The sequence below is a fragment of the Euwallacea similis genome, chromosome 16 (assembly GCF_039881205.1).
Source record: "Euwallacea similis isolate ESF13 chromosome 16, ESF131.1, whole genome shotgun sequence".
Lineage (NCBI taxonomy): Eukaryota > Metazoa > Arthropoda > Insecta > Coleoptera > Curculionidae > Euwallacea > Euwallacea similis.
The window spans coordinates 3,242,303-3,267,380 of NC_089624.1; the positions used below are offsets into that span (position 1 = coordinate 3,242,303).

General features: G+C 34.6%; 3 protein-coding genes across 3 annotated transcripts in view; 1 reads left to right on the forward strand and 2 right to left on the reverse strand.

The window, feature by feature from the left end:
• Nucleotides 1–89: 89 nt before the first annotated feature.
• On the reverse strand, nt 90–5,076 carry LOC136414032 (speckle targeted PIP5K1A-regulated poly(A) polymerase-like). Its single transcript, XM_066397824.1, has 5 exons — nt 4,959–5,076; nt 4,543–4,648; nt 4,010–4,214; nt 2,862–3,062; nt 90–2,802 (listed from the first exon to the last, which is right to left on the reverse strand). Exons 3-5 carry the CDS (start codon nt 4,212–4,214, stop codon nt 1,163–1,165), a joined length of 2,046 nt encoding a protein of 681 aa, XP_066253921.1. The 5' UTR covers nt 4,543–4,648; nt 4,959–5,076; the 3' UTR covers nt 90–1,162.
• A 3,981-nt stretch (nt 5,077–9,057) lies between these two features.
• LOC136414062 (uncharacterized) lies at nt 9,058–9,832 on the forward strand. The gene is made up of 3 exons (XM_066397855.1): nt 9,058–9,315; nt 9,371–9,553; nt 9,612–9,832. Exons 1-3 carry the CDS (start codon nt 9,160–9,162, stop codon nt 9,810–9,812), a joined length of 540 nt encoding a protein of 179 aa, XP_066253952.1. The 5' UTR covers nt 9,058–9,159; the 3' UTR covers nt 9,813–9,832.
• A 3,497-nt stretch (nt 9,833–13,329) lies between these two features.
• LOC136414200 (cholecystokinin receptor type A-like) overlaps nt 13,330–25,078 on the reverse strand; it is a 99,496-nt gene continuing 87,747 nt past the window's right edge. The window contains exons 4-10 of the mRNA XM_066398080.1: nt 18,521–18,718; nt 18,165–18,344; nt 17,831–18,033; nt 17,623–17,778; nt 14,598–14,830; nt 14,259–14,410; nt 13,330–13,909 (exon numbers count right to left, since the gene is read on the reverse strand). Coding sequence (XP_066254177.1) covers nt 13,884–13,909; nt 14,259–14,410; nt 14,598–14,830; nt 17,623–17,778; nt 17,831–18,033; nt 18,165–18,344; nt 18,521–18,718 — 1,148 coding nt within the window. The 3' untranslated portion in view covers nt 13,330–13,883. The remainder of the gene's footprint in view (nt 13,910–14,258; nt 14,411–14,597; nt 14,831–17,622; nt 17,779–17,830; nt 18,034–18,164; nt 18,345–18,520; nt 18,719–25,078) is intronic.

Sequence of the window (25,078 nt, forward strand, 5' to 3'; positions counted from 1 at the left end):
ATCATCCTATACATTGATAAGGAGGACGTTTAGGGTACTATATATAAAATATCAATTATAATGCATTTGTAATAAAAAAAAACATAAAAGAATTGCATAAAATTATAATAATAAAATGATTGTAAAACATTACACTACCTGTATCTAACAGTTATACATTTATACACCCTGTATTTCAGTATAATTGGTTAAGGATCATGAAGTGTTTTTCAGACCTACGCTTAACTAACAGTTGAAGTAAGAAGAAAATAATCAAGTCATAAAACGAGTCTCTTGACTTTTGGTACTTTCCTTTCGATCAAAGTAGAGTTCTCGTAAAATGTTATATTTTATAATTTATAATCATGAAAATCAGTCAAAACCGTCCTAGTCCATCCCTAGCCATTCAAAGTTTTCAGGGGCTTAGGACAGTATAATGTCCTTAATCATATCATACATCATACACTCACTATAATACATCGTTACTACTAAAGTTAACTCATTGCAACATTACGAATATCGGTGGAACTAATTAATGCGTTGTTAAGCATGATTCTGTTTCTCTTAAAACTGGTTTCTTATCAGTCAAATTTAGTGGATATAGATGTGAAAGTTAAATATGATTTTGTGAAAACCTTCCAGAAAATTGCATTTAAAGGTTGATAAATTTTTATGACCCGCAATTTTTCTATTAATATAACTTTATAATCAAAACAGCATTTCTGACCCTTTTTAGAAATAATAAAAAATTGATCATTGCTAATACATTGTAGTAAGTACTCATGCTTACAACACGTATGCAACGCATATTAGATTTATTAAAGTGCGTACATACATACAACAAAACATATAGCAGCATTTTCTTCAAGAATTATGCGTAACAGAAGATCGAACATGCAGAACATGCTAGCGTTTTCATCGCAATTAAAATAATAAAACTGTCATAAATGTGAAAAATTAATTGCTACTGTGTTACGGAGATCTTCTGGTGCGCAAAAAAGTGGTGTTTTGAAGTATTTTTTTGATGGCGAAATACCGACAATGGACGAGACGGCTCAATGTTACGATATTGAAATACACTACTGTTACTCAGTGTCATGCCTATCTGGGCATATATTACGCGAATTTTAATATATGTGGTCCACTTTAAGTATTTACATGTATCGTTAAATGTACTAATTATTTAAATATCCTTCACATAATGGTCAAACCACAAAGGCAAATTCCCCTTCAAAAACTGACCAAACGTTTTAAAAGATTTTTTTTGTGCTGTTACCTTCTCCACTTGAATCACTACCTGGTCATTCTTCTCTCTGATAGTAAGTTTGAAACTAAAAACATCTGTTGTATCCAGTAAACTCGCCTGGGACTGCTTCAGGTGATTTGTTATAGCAATTTCCCTCTTCACGAGAGTTGTATTATTATTAGTTAAGTTAAGCTGTTTGGCTGTAGACCTCCTTGCATACCACATATTAACATTCACTGTGCCGGTAAACACTAAGTTTTTTGCGTTGCTTTCATTTGTGGGGCTGTCTTTTCCGGTTGTTTCATTGAATACCTGAGTGACAGTGATCAAAAGAAATTCCCTAAGAGCCATTGTAGTGAATTCCACTACAAACTGAAACCAGTCGTTCGGGGATTTATTAATGCACAAATATTTGCGTATAGTTATCTCATAAAAATCTTCTCGATATGTGTGAACTTGTTTATTGAAATTAGGTGGTTGTTGTGTCAATAAGTTGAACAAAACGTTTTCTCTGTTAGCGCAAATAGTTTTCCCCAGCTTGCATAGAAGAACAAATTTTTCGAGAGTTGTTATTGTAATGCTTCCAGTGGTGTTCCTACAATGCTCGAAAGGGTCTTGAACGCATATGCAATTATTCACTTTCAAAGCAAACTTGTCATTTTTTTCCAATGCTAAAAACGCTTTGTAGCCACTGTAAGTAGGGGGGAGCGACTGGGGCTCCGCAAAATAAGTCATTGCCAAGGATTTTCCTAAATATGGACATATGATTTTTGTTTGATATGAAAATTGCGAATAAAAGTCAAAAAAACCTTCCAAAACCTCTAAAATACTCTTCCAAAAGAGACATTCGCTAACGAAGTTATAGTTAGGGACAAATTGTCCATTCCAATTAAATTTACCATATTGGTATTGTCGACTTTGAGTCTCTTGTAATGATAACACACTAGGAAAATTATAAGGGTTTTGCTGCAAAAAGAAAATAAACATCATAGTCAATGAGTAATTGTTAAACAGATGGTTTGGCCCAGTTACTTTGTGACATTTCGCCCAGTACTTCAACACTATCATCACCTGCTTCACTTTCAAATCTATGCTCATGTAATAGTGAATCAGTTTGCTATTGCACACCGCTAATATATTATTGATGTTTATGTCGCACTTAATTTGGGTCTCTCTATGAATACATTTAATCAAGGGAACTTTTGCAGTCGTAATTATAAAGCAATTAGCGAATTTGCCCGATTTTATTAAGTCCCGTTTGATGATATTAAGATAATCAAGTTCTTTGGTTTCAATTAGTTTCACTTTAGAGAAAAACACGTCAACGTCGCTATTGGTGAAACAAAGACCAGTTAGTGTTGACCCGAACGGGTGCACTTGCATATTCTCAAAGCTGCCCGATAAGAAGTTGTAAAGGTCTTGGCAAATAAGATTGTATTTCTTAAAGGATTCTCCAAGGTTTGGTTGCAGTTTCTGAGCCATACACAGGAACTCTTGGTCGAAATTATTTAAAGATTTTAGTTCTGTTATAATGTCTTGGTGAATCCTCTCGGTTTCCTCGAAGTCATTGGTGGAAACTGTTAGCGAAAGTGAATAATAATGAAACGACAAAAGAAATTTTAGGTAAAGGTATTACCTTTGGTCGAGGTCGATTTTCGCTTCACAATTAACCGATGGCCATGTAGAATATGAGCATTTTTTAGCATTACTTTTACAACTGCAGATGACTCTGTGAAATCCAGTAATAAATAATCATGCCCAAAATGTGCCCAAATTACATTTCCAAATTGGGAGAAATATTTCACCAAATTATTTTCTTTGGTATCTGGTGGATAACCTGAAATACAATGAACAGTGAATTAAAAATCTTTAAATATGTAATGTATTTCAATAATATTGAAATTATCATTCTTGCAGAATAATTAACAACAACCACAATAATAATAATAAAATGCCGGCAGCAGCGAAATTTTACTAGTTGTTTTGGGGTGTGACATCTCTAAGGATCTGAGTTACCTGAGCCACCATAGTAAATGGCGACGTGGGTCAAATTATAGGCTGTACGTATATGACTTGTTGATTAACTTGACCTTTGGCTCACCTATTGATAATAGTCACCAGCGCCAACATCAAGCTATGAAACCTTTTTGATGCAACAAGTCCTCAATTAGCCTCAAATTGCTTAATCACGCCTTTGAATCGGCTTAGTTCAACCCCGTCTATCGGAGAAATGTTGCTAGCAAGTAGATCAAGCTATGATTTATTTATTCTACCCTGATGTAATAATATTAACAGTAATCAATCATATGCAAGATTAGCTCTATACAGGCCCTTCAAATACTGAACCAAAAGTTAGCAGCATATGTTAGCCTGCTCAAATGTGTAAGTTGTCAAATGAGAGAAATGTCCAAAATGCTATGTTTAAAAAATAGAGAGAAACAGTTTTATAAGTAACTATCAGATGGACATCCAAAAATTCTACCATGGTTACAAGAAAAGATCTAACTATTACTAACATTTCTAAGTATGAGTGAATTTGTCACTGAAAAATATTGCTTGTTCTTTCCCTAAGTGATCCCCAATCTGCCACTTCTAACTACAGAAAACTTATCTGTGATACTACATTCTGTATCATTAATCATCAGAAAAATTCACAGTGAAGTGAAATGACATATTATTCATCAATCTAAGTAAATCAACTGAATATTCTCAAATTTAGAAACATGACTCTAATATTACAGCAAATAAAATGTATCAAAAACAAGCATCACAAATTAAACTTACCTCTCACGTAAATACCAACTCTCTCATTGCCTTGGGTACTGCTTTCCCCCTTCGATTCTTGAGCTTTCTCATTTTTTAGATGATCTTGTTGCTTCTTATGGACTTCATATAACTTTTTATTTGAAAATTGCATTTTACATGCATGACAAAAATATATTTGACTGGGTTTATTAAGTACTCCATGTTGCTCTTTTGGTTTATTCATCTTAAAAATTCACAATAAGGACTTTCCTTGGATATCTTACACTTTAAAAAAATATCTTCTTGGACTGACACTTTCACAGTGACTTCCGGGACTCAAAATACTGTCATCAGCTGACTTGAAAAATTTGATATCTTGTCAGTTCTCAATTATTAATGTAAATACCTCATAATTTTTTCTCATACCACTGATGATTGATTTATGTGATGTAAACCTTTAGCAAATTAATGTAGTGTGGCACTCATGAGTTAATTAGCCTGGAAGCCGTCCATGGAATGTCTTAATTATTCAACTTAGAAATAAACTGTTTATGATCTAGGATATCACATACCTCTAAACGGTTAAAGTACTTGAAGCTTCAAAGTCCAGCCTTGGAGGTTGTTATAGATTTGCTGGTTTAATGTTCCATCAGACACAACAGTCTTTGTTTTTTACACCTACAATCGCACAACTGATATAGAAAAAAACTAACAAATAAGTTCTTAATTAAACTGAAGTTACAATTAAATTTTTGCTTCTCGCTAAGAAATAACAGTTCCCTCGATCTGTCTTGAGAAAAGACATTTACAGTACTCTATTCATTTTTTTTCTCTATCTCCTACAGTTACGGAGATTTCCTACATAAGTATAAAAAATATTATAAATATTGTTATTAATTAATTTTTTTTTTGTGCTTACACTTACCAAATTTCTATAGGTAAATGGGATTTCTGTAAGAAATTTGTTGAAGGTATAGAAAACACCTACATATTTATTTCCACACTTATACATAAATTAGACCCGGGGTAGTAAAATTTTCATAAAATATTTGTCAATCACTTTACCCTTTTGTAGATTTATTTTTAAAAATTCCGTGTAATTTTTTGTCAATTTGAATCTTTATTATTATTATACAAATTAACCTTACAGGACTAACTGCAATTTCGCTCCTTGACTGTGACAAGCGACATAGTTAAATGTCACAAATTGTTTCCAAATTCTAATAGCATTGTATCAGATAGAAAGATAGTAAGAGGTACATTGCAAGAAATAATAATTGTCTTCCGTTTTATCTACAATGTTTCGAAATGAATGTCCGTTATAAGTTTTTAACAGCACATTCTTCATCAAAAAATAGGCCAAGTTTATATAGACATAGCTGTAAGCGCTTAGTTTAATAAGGAATATTATACAAGGTTGAGTTTTATTTATTTGACCACTTTAGTATTTTGTTATTAGGTATTTCTTGTAAATCTAATATGTTCAGATATATCCGACAAACAGGGTGTTACAAATTACTGTAATATAATCATAGTTAATGGAACAAGTGCATAAGAAATTGTCGATTATTTTAAGGCAACATGGGTGAGTGCAATCTTCATCAGTGAAATCATCAAAACGTTGATTGTGATCACTCTCTAAAGCTGGTCCCGGCGAAGAGCGAAGTCCTCATCTTTTGCGGAGGAAGAAACTGAGGAAGTATGTACTTCCGAGTGAGCGATCTCTGGATAAAACTCAAAAAATCTATTTGATATTTGAGGGTTCAGTTCAGAGGGAATAAGTGTTTTGCGCAGCACGTCATGGATCGTTGAATAGTGGCTTAAAAAAGTTAAGTCAGCTTCAGCCGACGATAAACGGGCCGACCTCCTTGAAACGACAAATGGTCTACGGGGTATCCTAACCGACTATTCTCTATGCCGCCCCCATTTGGGGAGGTATAGCGACAGTTAAAAAGTACGCCTAGATGCGCTCGAGCGTCCAAGAAAAAGCTCTGATACGAGTCATTCGCACAGTATCCCCAGAAACAACTCAGGTTTTGTCAGAAACTCCACTACTCGGTCCCCTCTTGTAGAAGCGTACTATGCTTTCCCTCGGGTCACGGAGGCAGAAAGGCAGGAGCCCAGGAGAACGACCATGCAGAAGTGGCGAACACGATGAACGCAACTGGTATACAAGGGGCAGTGGACCAAGCAAGTCTTACCGCCTGACCTAGATCTATGGACGTCTGCAAACATAGACGCTTGAACTTTTATCTAACTCAGGCACTCGGCGAACACAGTAGCTTCAAGAGCTACACCCACAAGATAAGGAAAATGAGTCCGGATTGCGGGAATTGCAGAGTCGTCTGTATTGCAAAAAAATTTAATTTTCTGTATTTTATTTGAAGAGCTAATGCTAAAAGGTTGTGTGTGCCGCATAACTCCAACATCTCTCATCGACGGGATGTTGGAAAAACAAACAAAGGGGTAATGCTGTAGCAAGGTCATTTCTGCGATGGTTAAAGAAAAAGAAGCGGATGGAGTGGGCCATTCAAGAGAGACAATAACCCCGGGCTTAGAGGCAATGGGTAGTCGAACCTTCAAACCTCTCAACATTGACGTTTTATCCCGCAGGGACAGTACCGAGTCGTTGCAGGCTGTACGAAAAGGAAACTCTAAGTATTTAGCGGCGCTCCGGCGAATCCCACACTTTCCGGTCACCAGAATATCAGACCGGATGTCTTTAGAAGATTTTCCTCGCGACAAAAATGAAAGAAAAAACACTACTTTTTTCATCTCTGCGTTCGTGCATGGTGCTCTAAAAGAATCGTTAATTTTCGGTGTAGGAATTGTATTCGGACAATTATGTGAAGCGAAAACCATGTATTTTCGACACATTGGTAGCGTTTCCGACTCTTTGGCATTAACAGAAATTTTATTGTGGTAAAATTTCTACTGGTGTTATTTCTATTAAATAATTTACCTAACAATGAAATACCTGATTTTTAGTATAGAAAAGGTCGTGAATTAAATTTTCATTACTATATTCGCGAGAGTACGCGTCTTATTTACGCGCGATTTTATACAGGTGGGTCTATTTTTGAATATTTGGGTCCGAACGAGCAAAATGGACCGAATGCTCAGGAACAACTGAAACATTAGCTCAGTCTAATCAGCGCGTTTGGTGTATTCCCTCTGGTCGCATATTCCTTCATTTTTTTTGTTTTTCGGCATTTCAAACCGATTTTTAGTCGGTGTTTAAATTGTGACAAATTATAATAAGATAAAAATCGGGTATCATCATGTTTTTTATTTCATTATGAGGCACTTTTTAAGGTTCCGTCTGGGTAGAGAATAGGACATTTTTCACAAATGTCTTTGAGGTCGATAAATGATTGAAGATACTTTATGTTTTTCCCAGCCTCGATTAATTTCCCTTCAAAAAATTGCAGACAAAAACCAAAAAAAAAAAAGAATTGTTGCTTTCTGAAGTACGAGTCCACACGAGACGTGCGATTAAACGATATGAATCATAAATCCATACTAATAATATGATGGACACTTTTCATTGTTCGCCTGGTTTGGTGCTGTTTGTTCAGGCCAAAATACTTAAATTTGAACCCACCTCAAGATTTTTCTGTAACATTCTTTTTGTTGAGGGTTTACGGTTAATATTTATATTCTCCCTTTCCCTGATCATCGTTGTGTTCACTTTATTGGCATCCTCATACTAGGCACTTGTAAACAATTCTCTGTAAAGATCTTAAAGTTATTTTGAGTTTGAGTACTTTAGCAACTCTTTCTTTAATAGGCTGAGGATTTAATATTTGGCTACTTGCGATCGCTTCGTGTTTATATTCGAAAGTGTATTTTGATCGAGAACCATTTCTTTCCCTTGATAATTAAAATTTTATTGTCAGTGTAATCACTCTGAAAGGGGTCAAACGTCCTGGGTGCGGTCACCAGTGGACTGTTTATTTAATTTGTAGGGTTCAATGGCAAACAACACCTTTAATTAGTATTAATATCTTAGTCCGGTAACCAAGTTGATATAGTAACACTAATTAACATTGAAACACTAACACGTGAACACAGTTACCCAAAGGCAGCAATGTCAGAATTTCAATTCGACTTAATAAGTGGGTCAAAACAATTCAGGATAAACTTAATTATTTAAGAGAGCAAACTTAATATGAGAGAGTCAAAATAGAAAGTTTCAAATTAATAGGTATTGCGCAATTATACAAAACAATACAAAGAGCGAGTCTAAGAAAAACCCACAATTTTAAAGAGTCAGAAGGAAGATGATGTGAATACACCAGCATTTCGTTCAAAGCAGCCAAGACAAAAAAGAAAAAAATCATCGTGCCATCCGTGTCAAGCAAACCTCTAGCACATGGTTGTTTACTGCAAAACAAGGGACAGCAGTGCAAACATGCAAGTAGAGGAGACTAGACTAAAATAGATCTAAATTTGGTGTATTGTTTCATAACACTCTTTCCAACTATTGAAGGCTCTGGCTTTGATATTACAATGAATATAAATTAAGACGCCAATTTTAAAAAGCGTCTAAGTGAGGCAAAAGGAGGAGAGAGTAAATATTAAGGGGGTAAGAATCATCAACTCAATTTCAAAGTTTCTGGTTGGGGAGAGCATATATCTTGTTAATAGGCCAAGTCAATACACTTACAGCAGGTCTTTCTTTTTTAAGCGTCAGTGATACTAAAAATGCTGTGTGCAAGACAAAATTCACGACACGACAAGCATTTCAGAGCAGTCCCAATTCCTCCAAATCGAGAGAAAGATGTGTAGTGGACATAGAACTATTCAGACTTTAGAGAGAGAGTTTAGAGTTTCTTGGTGTAGGTATATTTAGGTATTGTTAGCATAAAAACTTGAAAAACAAAATTATGAGCAGTTGAAACGGGATCGCATTTTATTGTTATGAGTCAGCATTTGTCGAATTATTTGAGCCAAGCTGACAACCCTGTTTTTGTCAAAATATAACCTTAAAATGAATATTAATGCCTGTCATACTATACAAGGGGCAATATGTCAAATTTCCGCGGCCTTCTATGGTAAGGTATCGCCCGGTTACGGCCATACTGTCAAACCCATTGTCAATATAAATCCTCATCAGTGAGTTTTTTGTCGTATATTCGCCAGACATCGAGAACATCCCCCTTATCGAGAATTTTTACAATGTTATTATGCACCAGTCCCTCGAGAAAAATATGAAAATACCCTTTTATACGGTAATAGAGCCAATACTTCGCAAAAATAAGCTGAGCATTAATCATGTTTGTGTCCATCCCTCACTAACTTTCGCCCCAATTTACGTTGGAGTGTTAGGTGTTTTAGGAGTGGTAATTTTTTATTCTGAACACATTATAGAAGTGTCGAGTCAGATGCTACTTTCAGGTATTGAGCGCTTTCGACATCTATAGGATAATAAAATATGGTTCAGTTGTGCCGAGTTACTTTTGGAAGGAAGGCCTGAATAAGGAAAAATTTATAACTTCAGAGGCAGAGAAAAATTGCAAGCTTGTATCCTTAGTTTTGTCTGTGGAATACTATCTTTTTCTACTCCTGGGTTTATTTACAGTGAGTTCAAGATTGCCAGTGAAATTACACTAATAATTTATCGGTATTATTTCCTTAGAACAGCCCCATCTTTTACATGCCGTTTCTAGTGATATATCCCTTAATCATATTACTGGACATCGCAGTATTTATCACTAGTATGTTCGTGGATGGTTTCAATTTGCAAAGAAAGGCACTAATAATGACAATATTTATGATTTATAACTGGTCGTCTGTAGCTTGTATTTTTGCCAGGTCGATGTCGTGTTGTGGTATGTAAATTCTAGTGGAGTTACCTAATAAAAACACAATATCAGGCAACAATTCAGTTTATTATCAAATTTCAGTCGCATCCATATTTAATCGAGGCTAATATCGCTCGTTCCTTCACTAGAAGTATGAGTGAAAAGCCGCAGTTTTTATTTTATTTTACGTCTACTTTCCTGAGTGATAATACGTACCTTCCTGACGCTCCTGCTAAGTGCTATGCTATACTAATGGTGTGTCCATAGCGAGACTGAGATTTCATCCCAGAGGCTGTATTCAAAATTGGAACACCTTGATAGTGTACAGGAGAGAATGAAAAACGGTTTGAAATCGTGGAATAATGCGGTTAACAAGGAAAAACGGCTTTATCTCAGCAACCTCTTGGTCTAAAGCTGCGTTTCCCAGGGGAAATATAGAGCAACTTTCGTGTTTTTATTGATGGTCCCCGAAAATTTCTAAATGTTTTCGATTGCTTTCGTAAGGAATGGTGACTTTTTCTTCTTATTCTTAGTTTACGTTCCGAGCTGTAAGCCTGAACATAAAAACAGAAATACAAGGAAATGAAAATAGGGTTTTCCACTTCTTGTGGCCGTAGCAGTGAAAACGATTAAGGAAACCGCAATTGGTTAAGGGGAGCTTGTATAAGAAAATAATGGAATTAAAAAATAGTGCTTTTTAGGTATAAAACCATACGCTTTAATAATATAACTAGGGCCAGTGTCCAATTAGGTGTAATTTTAAAAAACCTTGTACCTAATAGGTATATCAGATTCGGTTATTTGCACTGTTATTAATCCTGCGGTAATGGGGCGTTTCAATGGAAAAAAACGAATCTGGTGAAAAAAAGGAGTACGATTGTTAGTTCAGGACACAATAAAGTTGTATTTGAAGGTTCGGCTAAAACTGACAAAATTGATAGAACGGATTTAGAAGGAGTTGAAAGGGTGTCTCAGAGTATGAAAATAGGAATATGGAAACTGTTCTATAATTGACTCATCTGTTTACACAATACGTGTTTTTAGGAATTTAAAACTGATATACGGCTTTGTTTTTTTATTCGCCTGTAGTGTCCCTCATTCCAGTTTTCCAAAAAAATCAAAAATTGAAACAATAAATTTATTTGTGTCATATAAACATTTATTTACTTTGTTAATTATCAACAATTATCCAATATCTCCATCAACCAACAAAAAATATACAATTATTACACATTTTTTAGGTAATTTGATAAAAAGTTCATTAAATTTAAATGTTTTATCTGCTAATCAATAGAAATACGCCGTTTTAGAGCGTCCGAGGTTTAGACACACATTTCGATAATAATTGTATAAGTGAATAATTTGATTTAGATAGTGAGAAGTCCTTACATTAATTTTTATAAATAATTAATTTACGTGTGCAAATTTTTTGTGAAATATGTCGTGCTTAGATGTAAAGGTAGATTATCTGCTCACGGTATAAAATTATAAAATGAGAGGACAATAAGTATTTTCGTTGTATAGGTATATCTACTTATTTAATGCAACGTACTATATCACATGTATTGAATTAAACCGTTACTTAAGGTCCTATATACACTGTATAAATAGACGTAATAAATATATATGAGGTATTCTAATAGCATACAGGTTGTTCCGAATTGAAATTACAACAGTGTAACCACATGTTTTACATTGAGAAATCATACTAGTCTGTAGAATTAAATTCGAAAAATGATTCGTTGAGAGGCAGCAATAAAAAGCAGCGGTGTACTAATTTTCTCTTAAGAAACATGCGGTGATGAAAAAATATGTTTTTCATTGCAAAACGGGCTCTATCCATAGTAGTTAATTCTTGCAAAAATTCATTCAATTATCTTCAGCCGCAAGTGTTTTTTTAAATAAAACTTTGACACCCTCTATTTGAGTAACCAAAGGTTTTTCGAAAATCATGTAGTAAGTTAGCATTATTTTTTGATACTTCGATTACCTAAAATATGTCGCAAATTCAATTTGGAACGTCCTCTATACAGGGTGGTTCAATTGTCATGATACATTGTAGTTATTCTTTAAACCGTTAGAGCTAGAAAGTCGATTAAAGGAGAGAAAAGTTTCTAAATTTAGACCGGGTTTACTTTAAACTCTTTGTGCGGTTAAGCTGCATAATTTGACAGATCAATTATATGTCAAATTTAATACTTAGTCTTTAGTTAAACTTACTATTTAAAATTGTATTAAATTAAGATTCACAAATGGAATTGCTAAATTCCATTTAGTTTACAGTTTATTAATGAATTTCCTTAACAACGGTGTGTAGGTTTCAAAAAATTAGGAAAATTTGTACTGGACCACCCTGTATTTATAAACACTTAAATTTAAGTGTCCTACAATACATTATTTCGCTTTTATCAATTAATCACAAAACGTGTATACTCTTAATTTTGTAGAGGGCCATTCAGCCTTTATTACTGCAATTTTAAAGGAGAGTTGTTAGAACAGTTTTTATATGTATAAAGAGACGTATAGAATAATATTTAACAGTTACTATAGAAATGCAGGATCTGCTTTGGGATTAAAAAAACAATTTTCGAGTGGCAGCGAAGATGTTAAGAAAATTTCTCTAACCTCAAGGATTTTCTTAATTTAGTCAGAAGACAGTTCTTGTAGACTGAACTCACCTGAACAAATTTTAAATAAAATTTTCGGACTTTTACCTTAAAAAAATTTGTGCAATCTATATTAACCTAGGAAAATTCTCAAAAGTTTTGTAAGAGGAAGTAGTCTCGACCGATTAGTTACGCCGAAGACTAGGGAATCTTGGATTTTCGCTTCTGGGCAGTAGGAAGAAAAACTTTTAAACTAACAAGCTTTCGACGATTTTTATTATCTTCATTAGAGTTACGAGATTACGTTTATGAAAAAAAAATTTTATTTAAAAGTTCTTTCTTATTTAAAAATATAAAAAGTAAATGTTATGAAAAAAAATAATTTTTTTTAATGTAATCTGAAATAACCTTAAGAGAAGTTTGTTAAAATTTTTGTCAAAATATTGTTGTAATGTAAATTATCCTGAACTAATGTGATGGAAAATTTTACTATTTTTTGAGTAGAAAACTTTTATATAAACTAAAACAATTTTTACTCATTTAAACGAGACTTCGTGTTCGTTTTCTTTATTCAGAAAATCATTTGTGTTATATTAATCAATCTGGTCTAACCTTAGAGAGCATTTTCTGAATTTATCTCTTAAAAATTTTCCTGTAAAATAAAGAAAAATTATTTAGTAGAGGCGGAAAGTTTTCTTGATAAAAACTTCTTCTCTGGTCTTCTGGGATAAAGTCACGCAATCATAAAGCACAAAAACCGTCTATTTTCAAAAACCAGACAACAACTATAAGTTTTTAACTTATTATGATAAGTAACATAAATCTAAAATATGGGGATATGGAAAGAAAAGTCCAAAACCGCAACTTTTTTTTTAAGGTTAAATTGAAATTTAGTATTTTGTTTTTATTTCTTTACATATTTCAGAAAATAATCAGGATTTATTTTTGTACTTCTCAAGTTATGGTCCTTCTCTTTTGATTTTCATTAATGAGCGTATTTACAAACTTAAAGCCTAATAACATAAAAAGTTTCGTGTGGATGAACATAAATGTAAGGAAAAGTTCGTGGCATGCCCGCAAAAAGAATTGAGCGTTCAAGCAGAAATGGAAAGAGGATGTTGGGCAATCCGGTGGCACGTGTTTTTACTTATTGGCTTCATCAGGCATGTGTGTCCCTGCTTTGTGAAAACGCGTATGGCTGGATCGCCCAATATCCTTTTTTCATTTCCGGTTGAACGTTCGATTCTTTTTGGAAACCTGCAGCAAACTTTTCCTAACAATTAAAGTCTAATACAAACTTTAACCGCATACGGCAATTCACCTATCACATAACACTAATATTAAAAAGCAGTCTTTGGCTGTCCGTTAATCTGAACACTGTTTTGATTTTTCACCCAAGATATTCTATATCGGAAGGATTCGTCCTCTGGATTGACCTCGATGACCGCCAGGGACGTAACAGCCGACGAGCTGGAAGGACGTACATGGTCGGAGGCGCTGCTAAACACGATCTTCAGCTTCTGGCTCTATACCAAATTTCAGCTTTAGGTCACACACATATATAAAACTTTATATTCAAACTCTAATTTAATTTGCATTTAAATTATCATTAGGAATTGAGATTCGCATTTGGAGGCTTAAGCTTCGAACGCCTCGAATTACATTTTAATTATTCCCCGCATATCGTTTCAACCGTAAATTTAGTGCCTTTATCAGGTTTCATTTCGGTGGCATGTTTGGAAACTCCTGTCCAACATAGGTCTAATATATGCGAACGAGACAATTTCAAAATTCCTATCCTACATCACTGTGTTTCAAACTAATATAAACGTAACTGGAAATCAATCTTGGTAATTGAGAGAAGCATCCGCTTACCGGATCGGCCAGAGTAGCTGATCCTTCCCACAAATAACGTTGAATCGTTGCAGGAATTTTCTGAGTTATGACCATGCTTCTTCAGCATGACGTTTTTGGGTCGACCGTCCATATTTGAACCCGACGCCGACGTATCCGGCAAACAGGGAGTCCTTAAATTTAAAAAAGGTTAAGGTTGTAATACAAAAGGATTTTTAAGTGGTTTTTATCTGAAAAAATTTCATTCAAGAAAAAAACATTATTAGTATCCTCGAGACATATGTCTATATGTAGGTCCCCTTATATTATGAATCTTTTTTGGTCAATAAAAGAGGATCAAAAAGGGAACAGTGAACTCACCTGCATTTAAATGCCGCAAGAAATGTTTGCCTAAACTTTCTGTTCATAAAGCCGTATGTGATGGGATTTGAGCAGGAACCAACATAGGCTAGGAGATGCACGAGAGATATCCCAGTTGAACCCATAAAGGCATAGACTTCTTTGGGGTAATAGAGGTGACACGTGTTTAAAATATGCAACGGTGTCCAACAAATGAAAAATTCTGCCACTATCACGAAAAGCATTCGAATTACCTGAAACAAAACAACTTTCTAGACCAACTAATAAACGTATCAGTAATGCTTTAAATCTAAGGAAATCTCTTACTTTACAGCAAGAAAATATCAGCCTACGAGTCTCCTGCATACGGGTTTTATTTGTAAAATAAAAGGTAATAAAATGAATGCTAAACGTCCCTCAATTTCCTGCTTTTAGATATAACGCTATACATTTCATAAGCTGATATTTATGGGGCGTATTGAAATTTAAATTGCTTTGGATTGAAGTTTCCAAGAATGAATCCATATTGTTTGCCTTAACGAATGTTTTATGTTTAGCGTATATATCTTAAGAAGTTTCTAAATTTTTGTCAGAAAACAGTTTTAACGTTAAGTAACCCGAATTAATCTTGTGGAGAGTTTTCGGAATTTTCCTCCTAAGAAATTTTCTGTAACCTGAACCAAATAATCCACTTAGATTTTTTATCAAAAGCAAGTTTCCGTGTCCCAAAGCAGCTTGAGTTAAAAAGCGAATTTCTCTTAACTAAAACCATGCAATGCATAAACTCCTTGATCGGGGATTTGAAACGCCTGAGAAATCAAAGAGGTATATTTTATACAGTTTTTGATTACGAGTGGGTGTTTGGCCGTTACGTGATGTTCTAAATAAGACTTGAAGGGACGGAATTTCTGGAAAAAACCTCTGTTTTCAAATAATTGGATGTTTACGCATTAACTCATTACGGTGAATTTAATAAGCCTTTTTCCTAGTCATTTTAGGCATTAAATAATTTCTTTTTGCTAATTAAATCCCGAAAATTTGCGAAAGTTCTTATCTCTTCTTTCTGACGTTAAACTTAAATTTTGTGTGGGATTTTATCGGGACAAAACATCTCCCAATTTCCTCGCTTTTATAAATATATCACTATAAATTCCATAGGCCGACATTTACCTATGGGGTTTATTGAAATTTAAATTGCTTTAGATTCTTGTATATTGTCTACTTTAACGAATGTTTCACCTTATGCATCCAAGCAGAACGCAATGTTTATGAAACTCCCGTTCAATAAGGGTAAAATTCAAAGTTAGAATGAAAGTTTAGGTAACAAAAACCCTTAAGCTCTTTAATTTAAGCCCACATTGCCTTCTACAGCAAGATTACATCAAGTGAACTTGAAGAAGTTTAGTTAGGCTCAACTTAAATGAACTTTAATGGAGTTGAATGATGAGGAAACTTATTCCAGATGCAAGCTTTATGCAAAATTTTCAGAAAACTCTTCAGTTCTCGTTATATTCTCATTTGGTTAAGATGACCTGAAGGCAAAACTAAATAGTGTTTCAATGTGACATTTTATTTATGTTATTTTATGCATTTATTTATAACCACATAACACATAAATTTAAAGGCCTAAATCAGCTTTGTGGTATCTATGGACATAAATATAAAATTGTTATATCGAAACAGATTCATAAATAATGCAATATCCGCTTAATGTGAACTTTTAAATACAAACGAAGAGAAAATTTAAAGATTTTGAAAATCAGCATCCAAATTTAAACATTCACAAATTCTGTCAAAGGACATAATTTTCATGTTTCCTTCATAATCTGAAATGTTATTTTATGGTCTCCGCCATGTGACCGTAAAAAATCAATTAGGACTGATAGATTCTTCCCTACAAGATGCCTTAGAGAGGTCCAGAAAAATGAGTAAAGAGCTAAATCTCTAAGTTTTCCGGGAAGTGATATAATTGTATTAGTTTTTTGCTACTCTGTATAACTGAGGCTTAATTTACGTCCTTTAATAAGGAGTACAAGCCAACGGTTTCTTCATCAGGATCATGGTCTAAAGAAAAGTTTTTGTGTGTCTCCATTGAGAAAATATACATATGTTAAAAAAAACTTTTCAGCATTTTGGATTGAAAGTCGAATCATGTAGTTCATTTGCTCATTGCTCATGCGAAACTTTTTCTATAGGAGAATATTTGAATACTTCGATTCAAAACAGAATTTTCAATATTTTTTAAGTTTATCTAGCTACGGGGAAATCATCCGGAATATTGAATTAATGAATGGGAACAGCTTTATGTTTTCTGGCTGGCCTTGATGGATTTTTCAAGAGGAGAAATCTTTGGGGTTTTTACTGACATTAGGATGGAATTTTCAGTGGCTTGACGCATTATGGAAATTATTGTTCGACTAATCCGAAAGCACTTTGCAGAGAGTATCGAGAATTTTTGACGATCTGAAGAAGTTGAGAATTAAAAAAAAAAATCTCGGTATTTTTTAAATTGTGGGACAGAAAAAACGCCATCAAGCTGCTTTAAATTTTTTTCAACACAGGAGATACACGACAAATATAATAGTACGATGGATGAGGATAATATCTCACAAAATGCATATTACTATTTTCTCGCATAAACTATTTTGATTAATATGAATAAAGATTGCTTCATTATCTCACCGCAAAAAGACCTAATAAACTCCTCTAAAACCTCAATTCCATGCCAAGTTTTCAACTGGAATTACAACAAAAACATTTAACTGCGAAAGCTTTCCGGCTATTCCTCTTTAACTTTCCATTTTCCACGAAGTTCTGTCACAAAAAAAAAACAGATAAGTACTCGAGCTTGCTCGGGCATTAAGGACCAAAATTTTATATTCTAGTTGCTGATATTATCGCATTGGGAATCGAGTTGGAATCGAAAAAATGGCGATTATGTAACAGTTTCAGGTGCTACAGCAAAGCTGCATTATCTGACCTTTTATATGTTAGGAAAAGCTTTTGGCGATATAGAGATTGAACTGATATTAAAACAGTTGCTTACCTTCCTTTTGGCTTCAATGCTTCTATCGATGTAATTGGACCTTATGCCATGTCGGGCAAACGTATAAGTGGTTTCCTTCATAATGTAATTTTCCTTCACTTTGGACACTTCTTCAGTTTGGTGGCAAGGCTCGGATATTGTTGTTGTCTCCATCACCTGATCGCAATAAGTATAAGCGCAATTCATAACTGATACTTGAAAGTATTACCGGAACTTGAATGAATTCCTTGAACATGCAATAATGGCCCCTTTTTCGGTCAGAGAGTTCTCCAATGCCAGGAATCTGACAATGCAAGCAACCTCTGGTTCCGCATTTATCGGGAGTGTTGCCATTTTCCGAGTACACAATCAGGTTTTTCGTTTTCACCATCTGATTGTTTAGGTTTGGGGAACTGTTTGATTTCTGAGACACTGAAAAAATAACTGCCATTGAAAGGGAGTCGTAGTAGAACGCTAAAGAGAGTAGCCAAGAAAAAGGGATTAACAACACCTTTTCTCGGTTAATGAAGCTTAAAAGCACGTATACAGCTTTCCGTCCTTACCCAACTTTTGGCAGGAGCTATGCTCAATTTCTCTTTGCAGCCCTTTCCACAACTTTTCCATTATCATGAAATACGCGAGGCTCATGATGGATAAAGGAATCAGGAGCAGAATTACGTTCAGGAACAAGTTGTACATTTGCTCGCTGCTTTTTGATGGCCATGACTCCCTGCATTTATGCCCTGGAAGCGGTGGAAATGCGACTGTTTTTAATCCAGAATTGAATGCAAATGGAAATCGTGTGGATGTGTTACTATTAGCAAATAGGACTAATATGCAGCCACCTGCGTTTTAATGCCGTCCCACAAATCAGCATCATCGGTTCAGAAATACGCATGATTTGAGTGTTTTAATTTACCTCGTTTCATTGTCTGTAAAGTAGAGACAATCAAAATAGGTCCGCTCCATCCTAAACTGGCAGTCCAAACGAAAGCTATCATTTTTGAAGCGTGACTTCTTGTCTGCCATCTTCTGGATTTAAGTGGTCTGCATATGGCGAAGTATCTTTCCAGAGAAATGGCCACTAAAGTCCATACGGACACTGAGACAGATACAGCTGGAAATGGGAAAATATGTTAAGGCAAACTCGCCTCATATTGGAGTCTAGTGCAAACACACGTCTGCTGTTTAATGGCAATAGAGGTTATTAAATCCTCGAGTTTATGAGTCTTTAAGAGATTAAATGAGGATTTGGTTCGATTTAATAACCCTGATTATTTCACACGTTTTGTTGGAAACAATCGTAGCTCAATTTGTTTTAATTAACGAACTATTTCAATGACGGAATCTTCTTTGCCTATTTTATCTCTTTATAAAACCACGCAGCTGAGTATTCAATGCTTTTCACTAAAGTGCGCCACTCAATTTGTCGCAAGTACAAATTTGAACTTGATATCCGATGAAATACTATGTTGTGCAATTAGGGCGGAAAGTAGCGCTATTCATAAGAGAAGAAACTAAGTGATTTTCGTCCGCGTTTCCAGTTAGGAAATGTACAGTTTCTAACGAGTGGATTCCATGGAACGTACCATCCAGTAGATTTTAATAATCACTTGCTCCGTTTAGTTTTTTTTTTTTTTTTTAATTAAATTGAATCTCTCGCAAAGTGTTAGAGACTTTGGCATAACTCAACTTCCGTATAACACAAATTTAGCTAAATCCACCCCGTACTCTGACTAACGACAATAAGTGTTAAATTTTCTTTTGCTTCTCACGTAAAATTAATACTTTTTGAGAATTTGTGTGTATAAATCGCGACGGACTAAATCTAATTGATTAATGTTTTTAAATTCTTTACTATAGAGTCGCAAAAACTCTTCTTTCCAAATTACTAGAAAATGAATTGTTTCTCGCCACATCTGCGGCAGAACTACAAAGGACGTAATGAAGACGAATTGCAAGCGGAAAATTACTCTACATGAGCGATACTTTCTAGGTATAAAATATAGAATCAAAGTGCATAAGTTTTAATGGAAAAGTGGGTTGTTTAATTTCATGCTTTACATCACCAAAGATAAGCCTTACAGCCTGTGGAATATTTCATCTATTTTTACTTTAATGCGGAGCTATCTAGCCGTGGATGGAATTACATGTAAACTTCCCAAGTCGAAGTACAACAAACTAAAATGAAAATCCAGACGTGATCTAAATTCTTAATTTCCTTCTTCGATACATATTGCATTAGATGATCTCACAGTTTCCAGATAAGTTCTGATTAGAGATATGTTTGAAATACTTATTTTCTGTTGTACAGTTTTAAAAATTTACACAATTTAAATCATAAATCTCCGTGGCTTTGGGTTAATTCAAAATTTCATTTGTATCTAAACCACTGTTAATGCTATTTCTTAAAAAAAAAAGAAATTTGCTATAAAGGCAATCTAAACGATTAAAAATGATTTATGGCCTCAACTGCTACTGACATTCTTATGGTATCCACTTTGTATTTTTGAGAAAGTAACTTTTAACTTACAAAATCTCACACAGATTCTGATGGAGATTTGAACAATTTTACACACACGTTTGGTTAAGAAATCCCTATGAATGAAAGATGATTCAACTTGATATTTTTTATATTTTTATGTGATTTATGTGTTATTTAATGCTTATATTGGTAACCACAAAACAAATTGTTTTAAACGCTTAAGCCTTTCTGACCTTTCCGAACATAAATATAAAAACGTTATATCGAAATGGACTCATAAACTCATAAATAATGCTATTTGGGATTAATGGAAAATGTAATGTTTTGAAATATTTGAAGACTGATATTAGGTGTACAACTTTGCTTCCGCCGTTTTTTTTCCGAATTTCGCGATTTTATTGTAAAAAACTAATTATACCTTTAGGATCCAAAGTATTGTCCATCGCTGGCCACTACTTTCTCCCATCTTTCGGGCAGCATACGAATCCCGTGTTGAAAAAATTGGACATCTTTTGAAGCGATCCACGATTCTATCCAATTTCTTACTTCTTCATAAGACCGGAAGTGTTGGTCAGCTAGCCCATGTGCCATGGATCGAAACAAGTGATAATCAGAAGGAGCTAGGTCAGGAGAATATGGCGGGTGGGGTAGGACTTCCCATTTCAATGTTTCCAAGTATTTCTTGACCACTTGCGCAACATGGGGTCGAGCATTATCGTGCTGCAAAATCACTTTATCATGTCTCTCGTTGTATTGCAGCCGTTTCTTTTTCAATGCTCGGCTCAAACGCATTAATTGGGTTCGATAAAGAGCACCTGTGATTGTTTCAGTTGGTTGTAACAGCTCATAATATATTACGCCGAGTTGATCCCACCAAATACAGAGCATGATTTTGGAACCATGAATAGACGGTTTGGCCGTCGACGTGGAAGCATGGCCGGGATATCCCCAAGTCTTTTTGCGTTTGGGATTATCGTAATGAACCCATTTCTCGTCCCCAGTCACAATACGATGCAGAAATCCCTTCCGTCTTTGCCTTGCAAGCAACTGTTCACAAGCGAACAGACGCCTGTCAATATCTCTTGGTTTCAACTCGTACGGCACCCAATATCCTTGCTTCTGAATCATTCCCATGTCTTTGAGGCGTTTTGAGATTGTTTGTTGAGTCACTCCCAATGATTGTGCCAATTCTTGTTGACTTTGACACGAGTCTTCGTCAAGTAATGCTTCCAAGTTCGCATCTTGGAAAACCTTCTTTCTTCCACCGCTATGTTGGTCTTCGACGTGAAAATCACCGTTCTTGAAGCGCTGAAACCACTCACGACATGTCCTTTCACTAATAGTGGCTTCCCCATAAGTATCTGAGAGCATTCGATGAGCCTCAGCAGCAGATTTCTTCATATTGAAGCAGAAAAGTAAAACCTCCCGCAAATGACGAGAATTTGGCTCGTACACTGACATTTTCAATTGCGAATAACTTTATGATGAAGACACAAATAGACTAATATTTTTATGAGGTTATGTTAACAGGTGCCCAAGGCTCCTGCATGCCCACATGGGGTTATTTATTTCGATCATTACTTACCGCTACATACATCTATTCAAAAACGGCGGAAGCAAAGTTGTACACCTAATACTTTTTTGATCTACTAGTATTTTAGGTTGCAAGTATATAGGTATCTATAAATTTGAGCCAAATAACTTCGAAAATTAATAATATCCACGCAATGCATGTATATTTGTGAGGGGGTTCACTTAGGTCTATGCTGTAGACTCTAATTAGAAGTCTTTTGGAAATTTTCAAAAATGTGTCAAAACTTTTTCAGGAACTTTAAACAATAATTGTTTTTTTCGGAAACGTTTTCCAGTATTTTTGATGAAATTTTTAGAAATAAGTCAAGCTGATTTTGTATCTGAAAGAAGCTAAAATTTTTCACTAGGATAAAAAGGCATAGTTTCAAAATTGATTATTTTCAAAAATTGTAATAGTCATAATTTTTTCTCCAGTGATCTCTTGAGATTATGTCATATGCACCTCTATAGACTCCCAAATTGAATTAATGAGTTTAAAGTTTAGAAATTGTTAATAAACTCATTGGCGTAGATAATTTCTGTGGATAGAAGGGTCATTTTAAAAAACGATAAATACAACTGAGATTACTTCTCAAGATCATGTTATGAACTCGACTCCTGAACTGAGTTATCAATTTCAAGGATTATAAAAGTAATTTCAAGCTAGAACGCTGTTAATAGGCACTTCGGAATAGTCAGTTTTCAAAGTTAATAATTTCTAAAATCTGAAATAACTGTTATTTTTGCTCCTAAAATTATTCCCCGTTATTCGTAGTGCAGGTCTATGCTTATTTCCAGATTAAATATCAGAAATCGTAGAGAAAATTCCTAGCTGAACATCTATGAATAATACATTGGCGTTAATGGCTTCTAAACATATTCATACATTTTTTGAAGGAGTAATAACGATTTATTAATTATGTTAAAATGAAAAAGTTGATATTTCATATCAACTAACTTAAAACTAAGTAACCTATAAAACAAATTTAAAAGGACAAGATGATGAAGAGACACTGGGATATGGAGGGCATTTTGTCTGGATAGTGAAAACAACATTTCGCCAGTTGCTGACCTGGAACTTACAAGTGGCCAAGAATAAATATGGTTTGGAAGGCGGTTATAAAATCAAATCGAGTTCACTGTAAAAATCCTATGTGGAAAGGATAAAGTAAAGAGGAATACTGAGATTGGCATTGATGAATGTATACGAGTAGCCCAGGAAATGTTATAATACGAAGCTGTTTAAACTGATTCTTGCATTATTAGAATCGCGACTTCTAAATCATAGTGCAGAATGCTCTTCTTTGTTTTCTAAAGACCCAGTCCTGCCTCACCGTGTTGCCCCACAAAATGAGAGAGCATAAAAGTCTACTTTGGAACAGCCTCATATAACTGTATGTTTAAGAACCTCGGAGCACTCACTTAATTTACGGAGCTGGTAAATCACTGTATTTTTATTCAACTCACATATTCGCCAAAAGACAAAGGAAGTGACAGCAAGGCCCTCATTACTTCAGCGTAGGGAAAAGTTCATGATAGTTATCTGCTCTGAATTGCATTTTAAAGAGTTTTCCTTTTGAGTTTGATTAAAGAGTTGTTGTAATGTGGCTCACTCTCAGGACATCCTAGGACACTCGTCATTTCTAGCACCAGTAATTCCCACCGGTTTCTGGCAGATATGCAGAGTAGTTTCATCAGCATGCGGAATAATACTGACGCCACTTCCCGCATGAATATTAGGTAAACCGTTTACGTACAGGACAAAAAAAATAAGTCCCATAATTAACTTCTGAGGTATCCGCGATACTACAACTGCAGGACGACACCATCTACAGCTGCAATCAACCGGTAGTCTTCTTTCTCCATAATTACCCATATATTCATCCGTTGAAGAAAGCTCAAGGGTCGAGATAGGAAAGCCAGCTGAGTGATTTTGATATTACCCGTGACGTTGATATGAGAGATAATTACTTTTATCATCATGATCATCACGTTTTTTATGAATGGAGCGTGCTCGGGTTAGTTTCGATTTCTTCCGTTCGTTGAATAAGACATTGATTAGTAATCATCTGCCAGTGATTTCACCAATGCAGTGTTATTATCACCATTCTGTTTTTAATTTATTTATAAATTAAGCGACTTTTGCTAGGCAACTTACATACCTTGCGGCTCTACATTATAATATTATATCCCCCCCCCCTACCCCTTTTTAACAAGTTCTTATTTTTTGAAAATCCAAATGCAGCATTAAAGAAGACATAAAATACTATCTTTTGACGTTTGTTTATCTTTTTAAACGCTGCTTATGTCAATGGTAGCGCAAAATTGCCGATTTTTTAAAATTGAAATATGGGTCAAGTGACACACAAAACAGCTTTGGTAAATTTGGTAAAAAATGCAATACAAACTCAGTTAAATAGTACGTAAACAATGAAAAAACTTGTTTGTTGATAGGAAATTGGCTTATTTTCAATTTTGTTCGTTGATGTCTGTTGTGACAATTTAGAGCAGTAGAATATGTTAATTACGAGCCGTCATACTCTTCCTTAAAGCAAGTTAAATTTTATTAGTGTTCTAGGTGAATTAGAATGTATCTAGTAAGAGGCTAGGAAAATTAGATAACGTAGATACTACGACACAAATATTATTTGGAATTGAGAACATGTGCTCAAGAAATAATTAGGCCACAGGGGACTCAAGAGGGCATCTAGTATCTAGCACGTGCTCAACTGGGCGAATCTAAAAGAATTCGGAAACTAATGTTGTTTTCGAAATTTAATGCGTATTCTGATTTTTGACAAAATCTGGACTTTCAAAAGAAACTGATTGGCTAATGGGTTATTTTGAATTTTAGTTCTAGATCTTCATTTTAGTCTGATAATAGAAAGATCGAACGATGAGCAGGGCCATAATATTTTCTAAAAGATATAAATACAAACGTCCCGTAAAATGTTCTTAGAGAAAGCGTGTCTAATAACTTAATTTCCAAAAATATCCGCTCCAACTCCTTGGTTTTTTGTAAAGCTCGTTCCTGATTTCTTATCATCCTTATCCCAATTCCTAGCTCTATCCAAATACGCCTTTATTAAAAATAGATCATTTTCTTTTTATCCCTTACGATTTAAACGAAAACGGTTCTCAATTTTCATTATGTATTTTTTTAAATATATTTTAAATAATTAAAGCATTAGGTGTAAACTTTCTCAGACCCGCATTTGCCCTAAATTAACTCACTAGTTCCGTATAACTTTTTTTTTGGTTTACAAGGTTCACAACGAAACAAAAGTAATTGGTTAAGTAAACACCCCTAGTTGCCCTTTTCGTTAATATTGTAATTACGGTTTCTCTGGATGATAATTAACTGTTAACATATTCATGTGTGGAGAGCTGAAAGAAGAAGATTACGCCTGTGACCGAAGT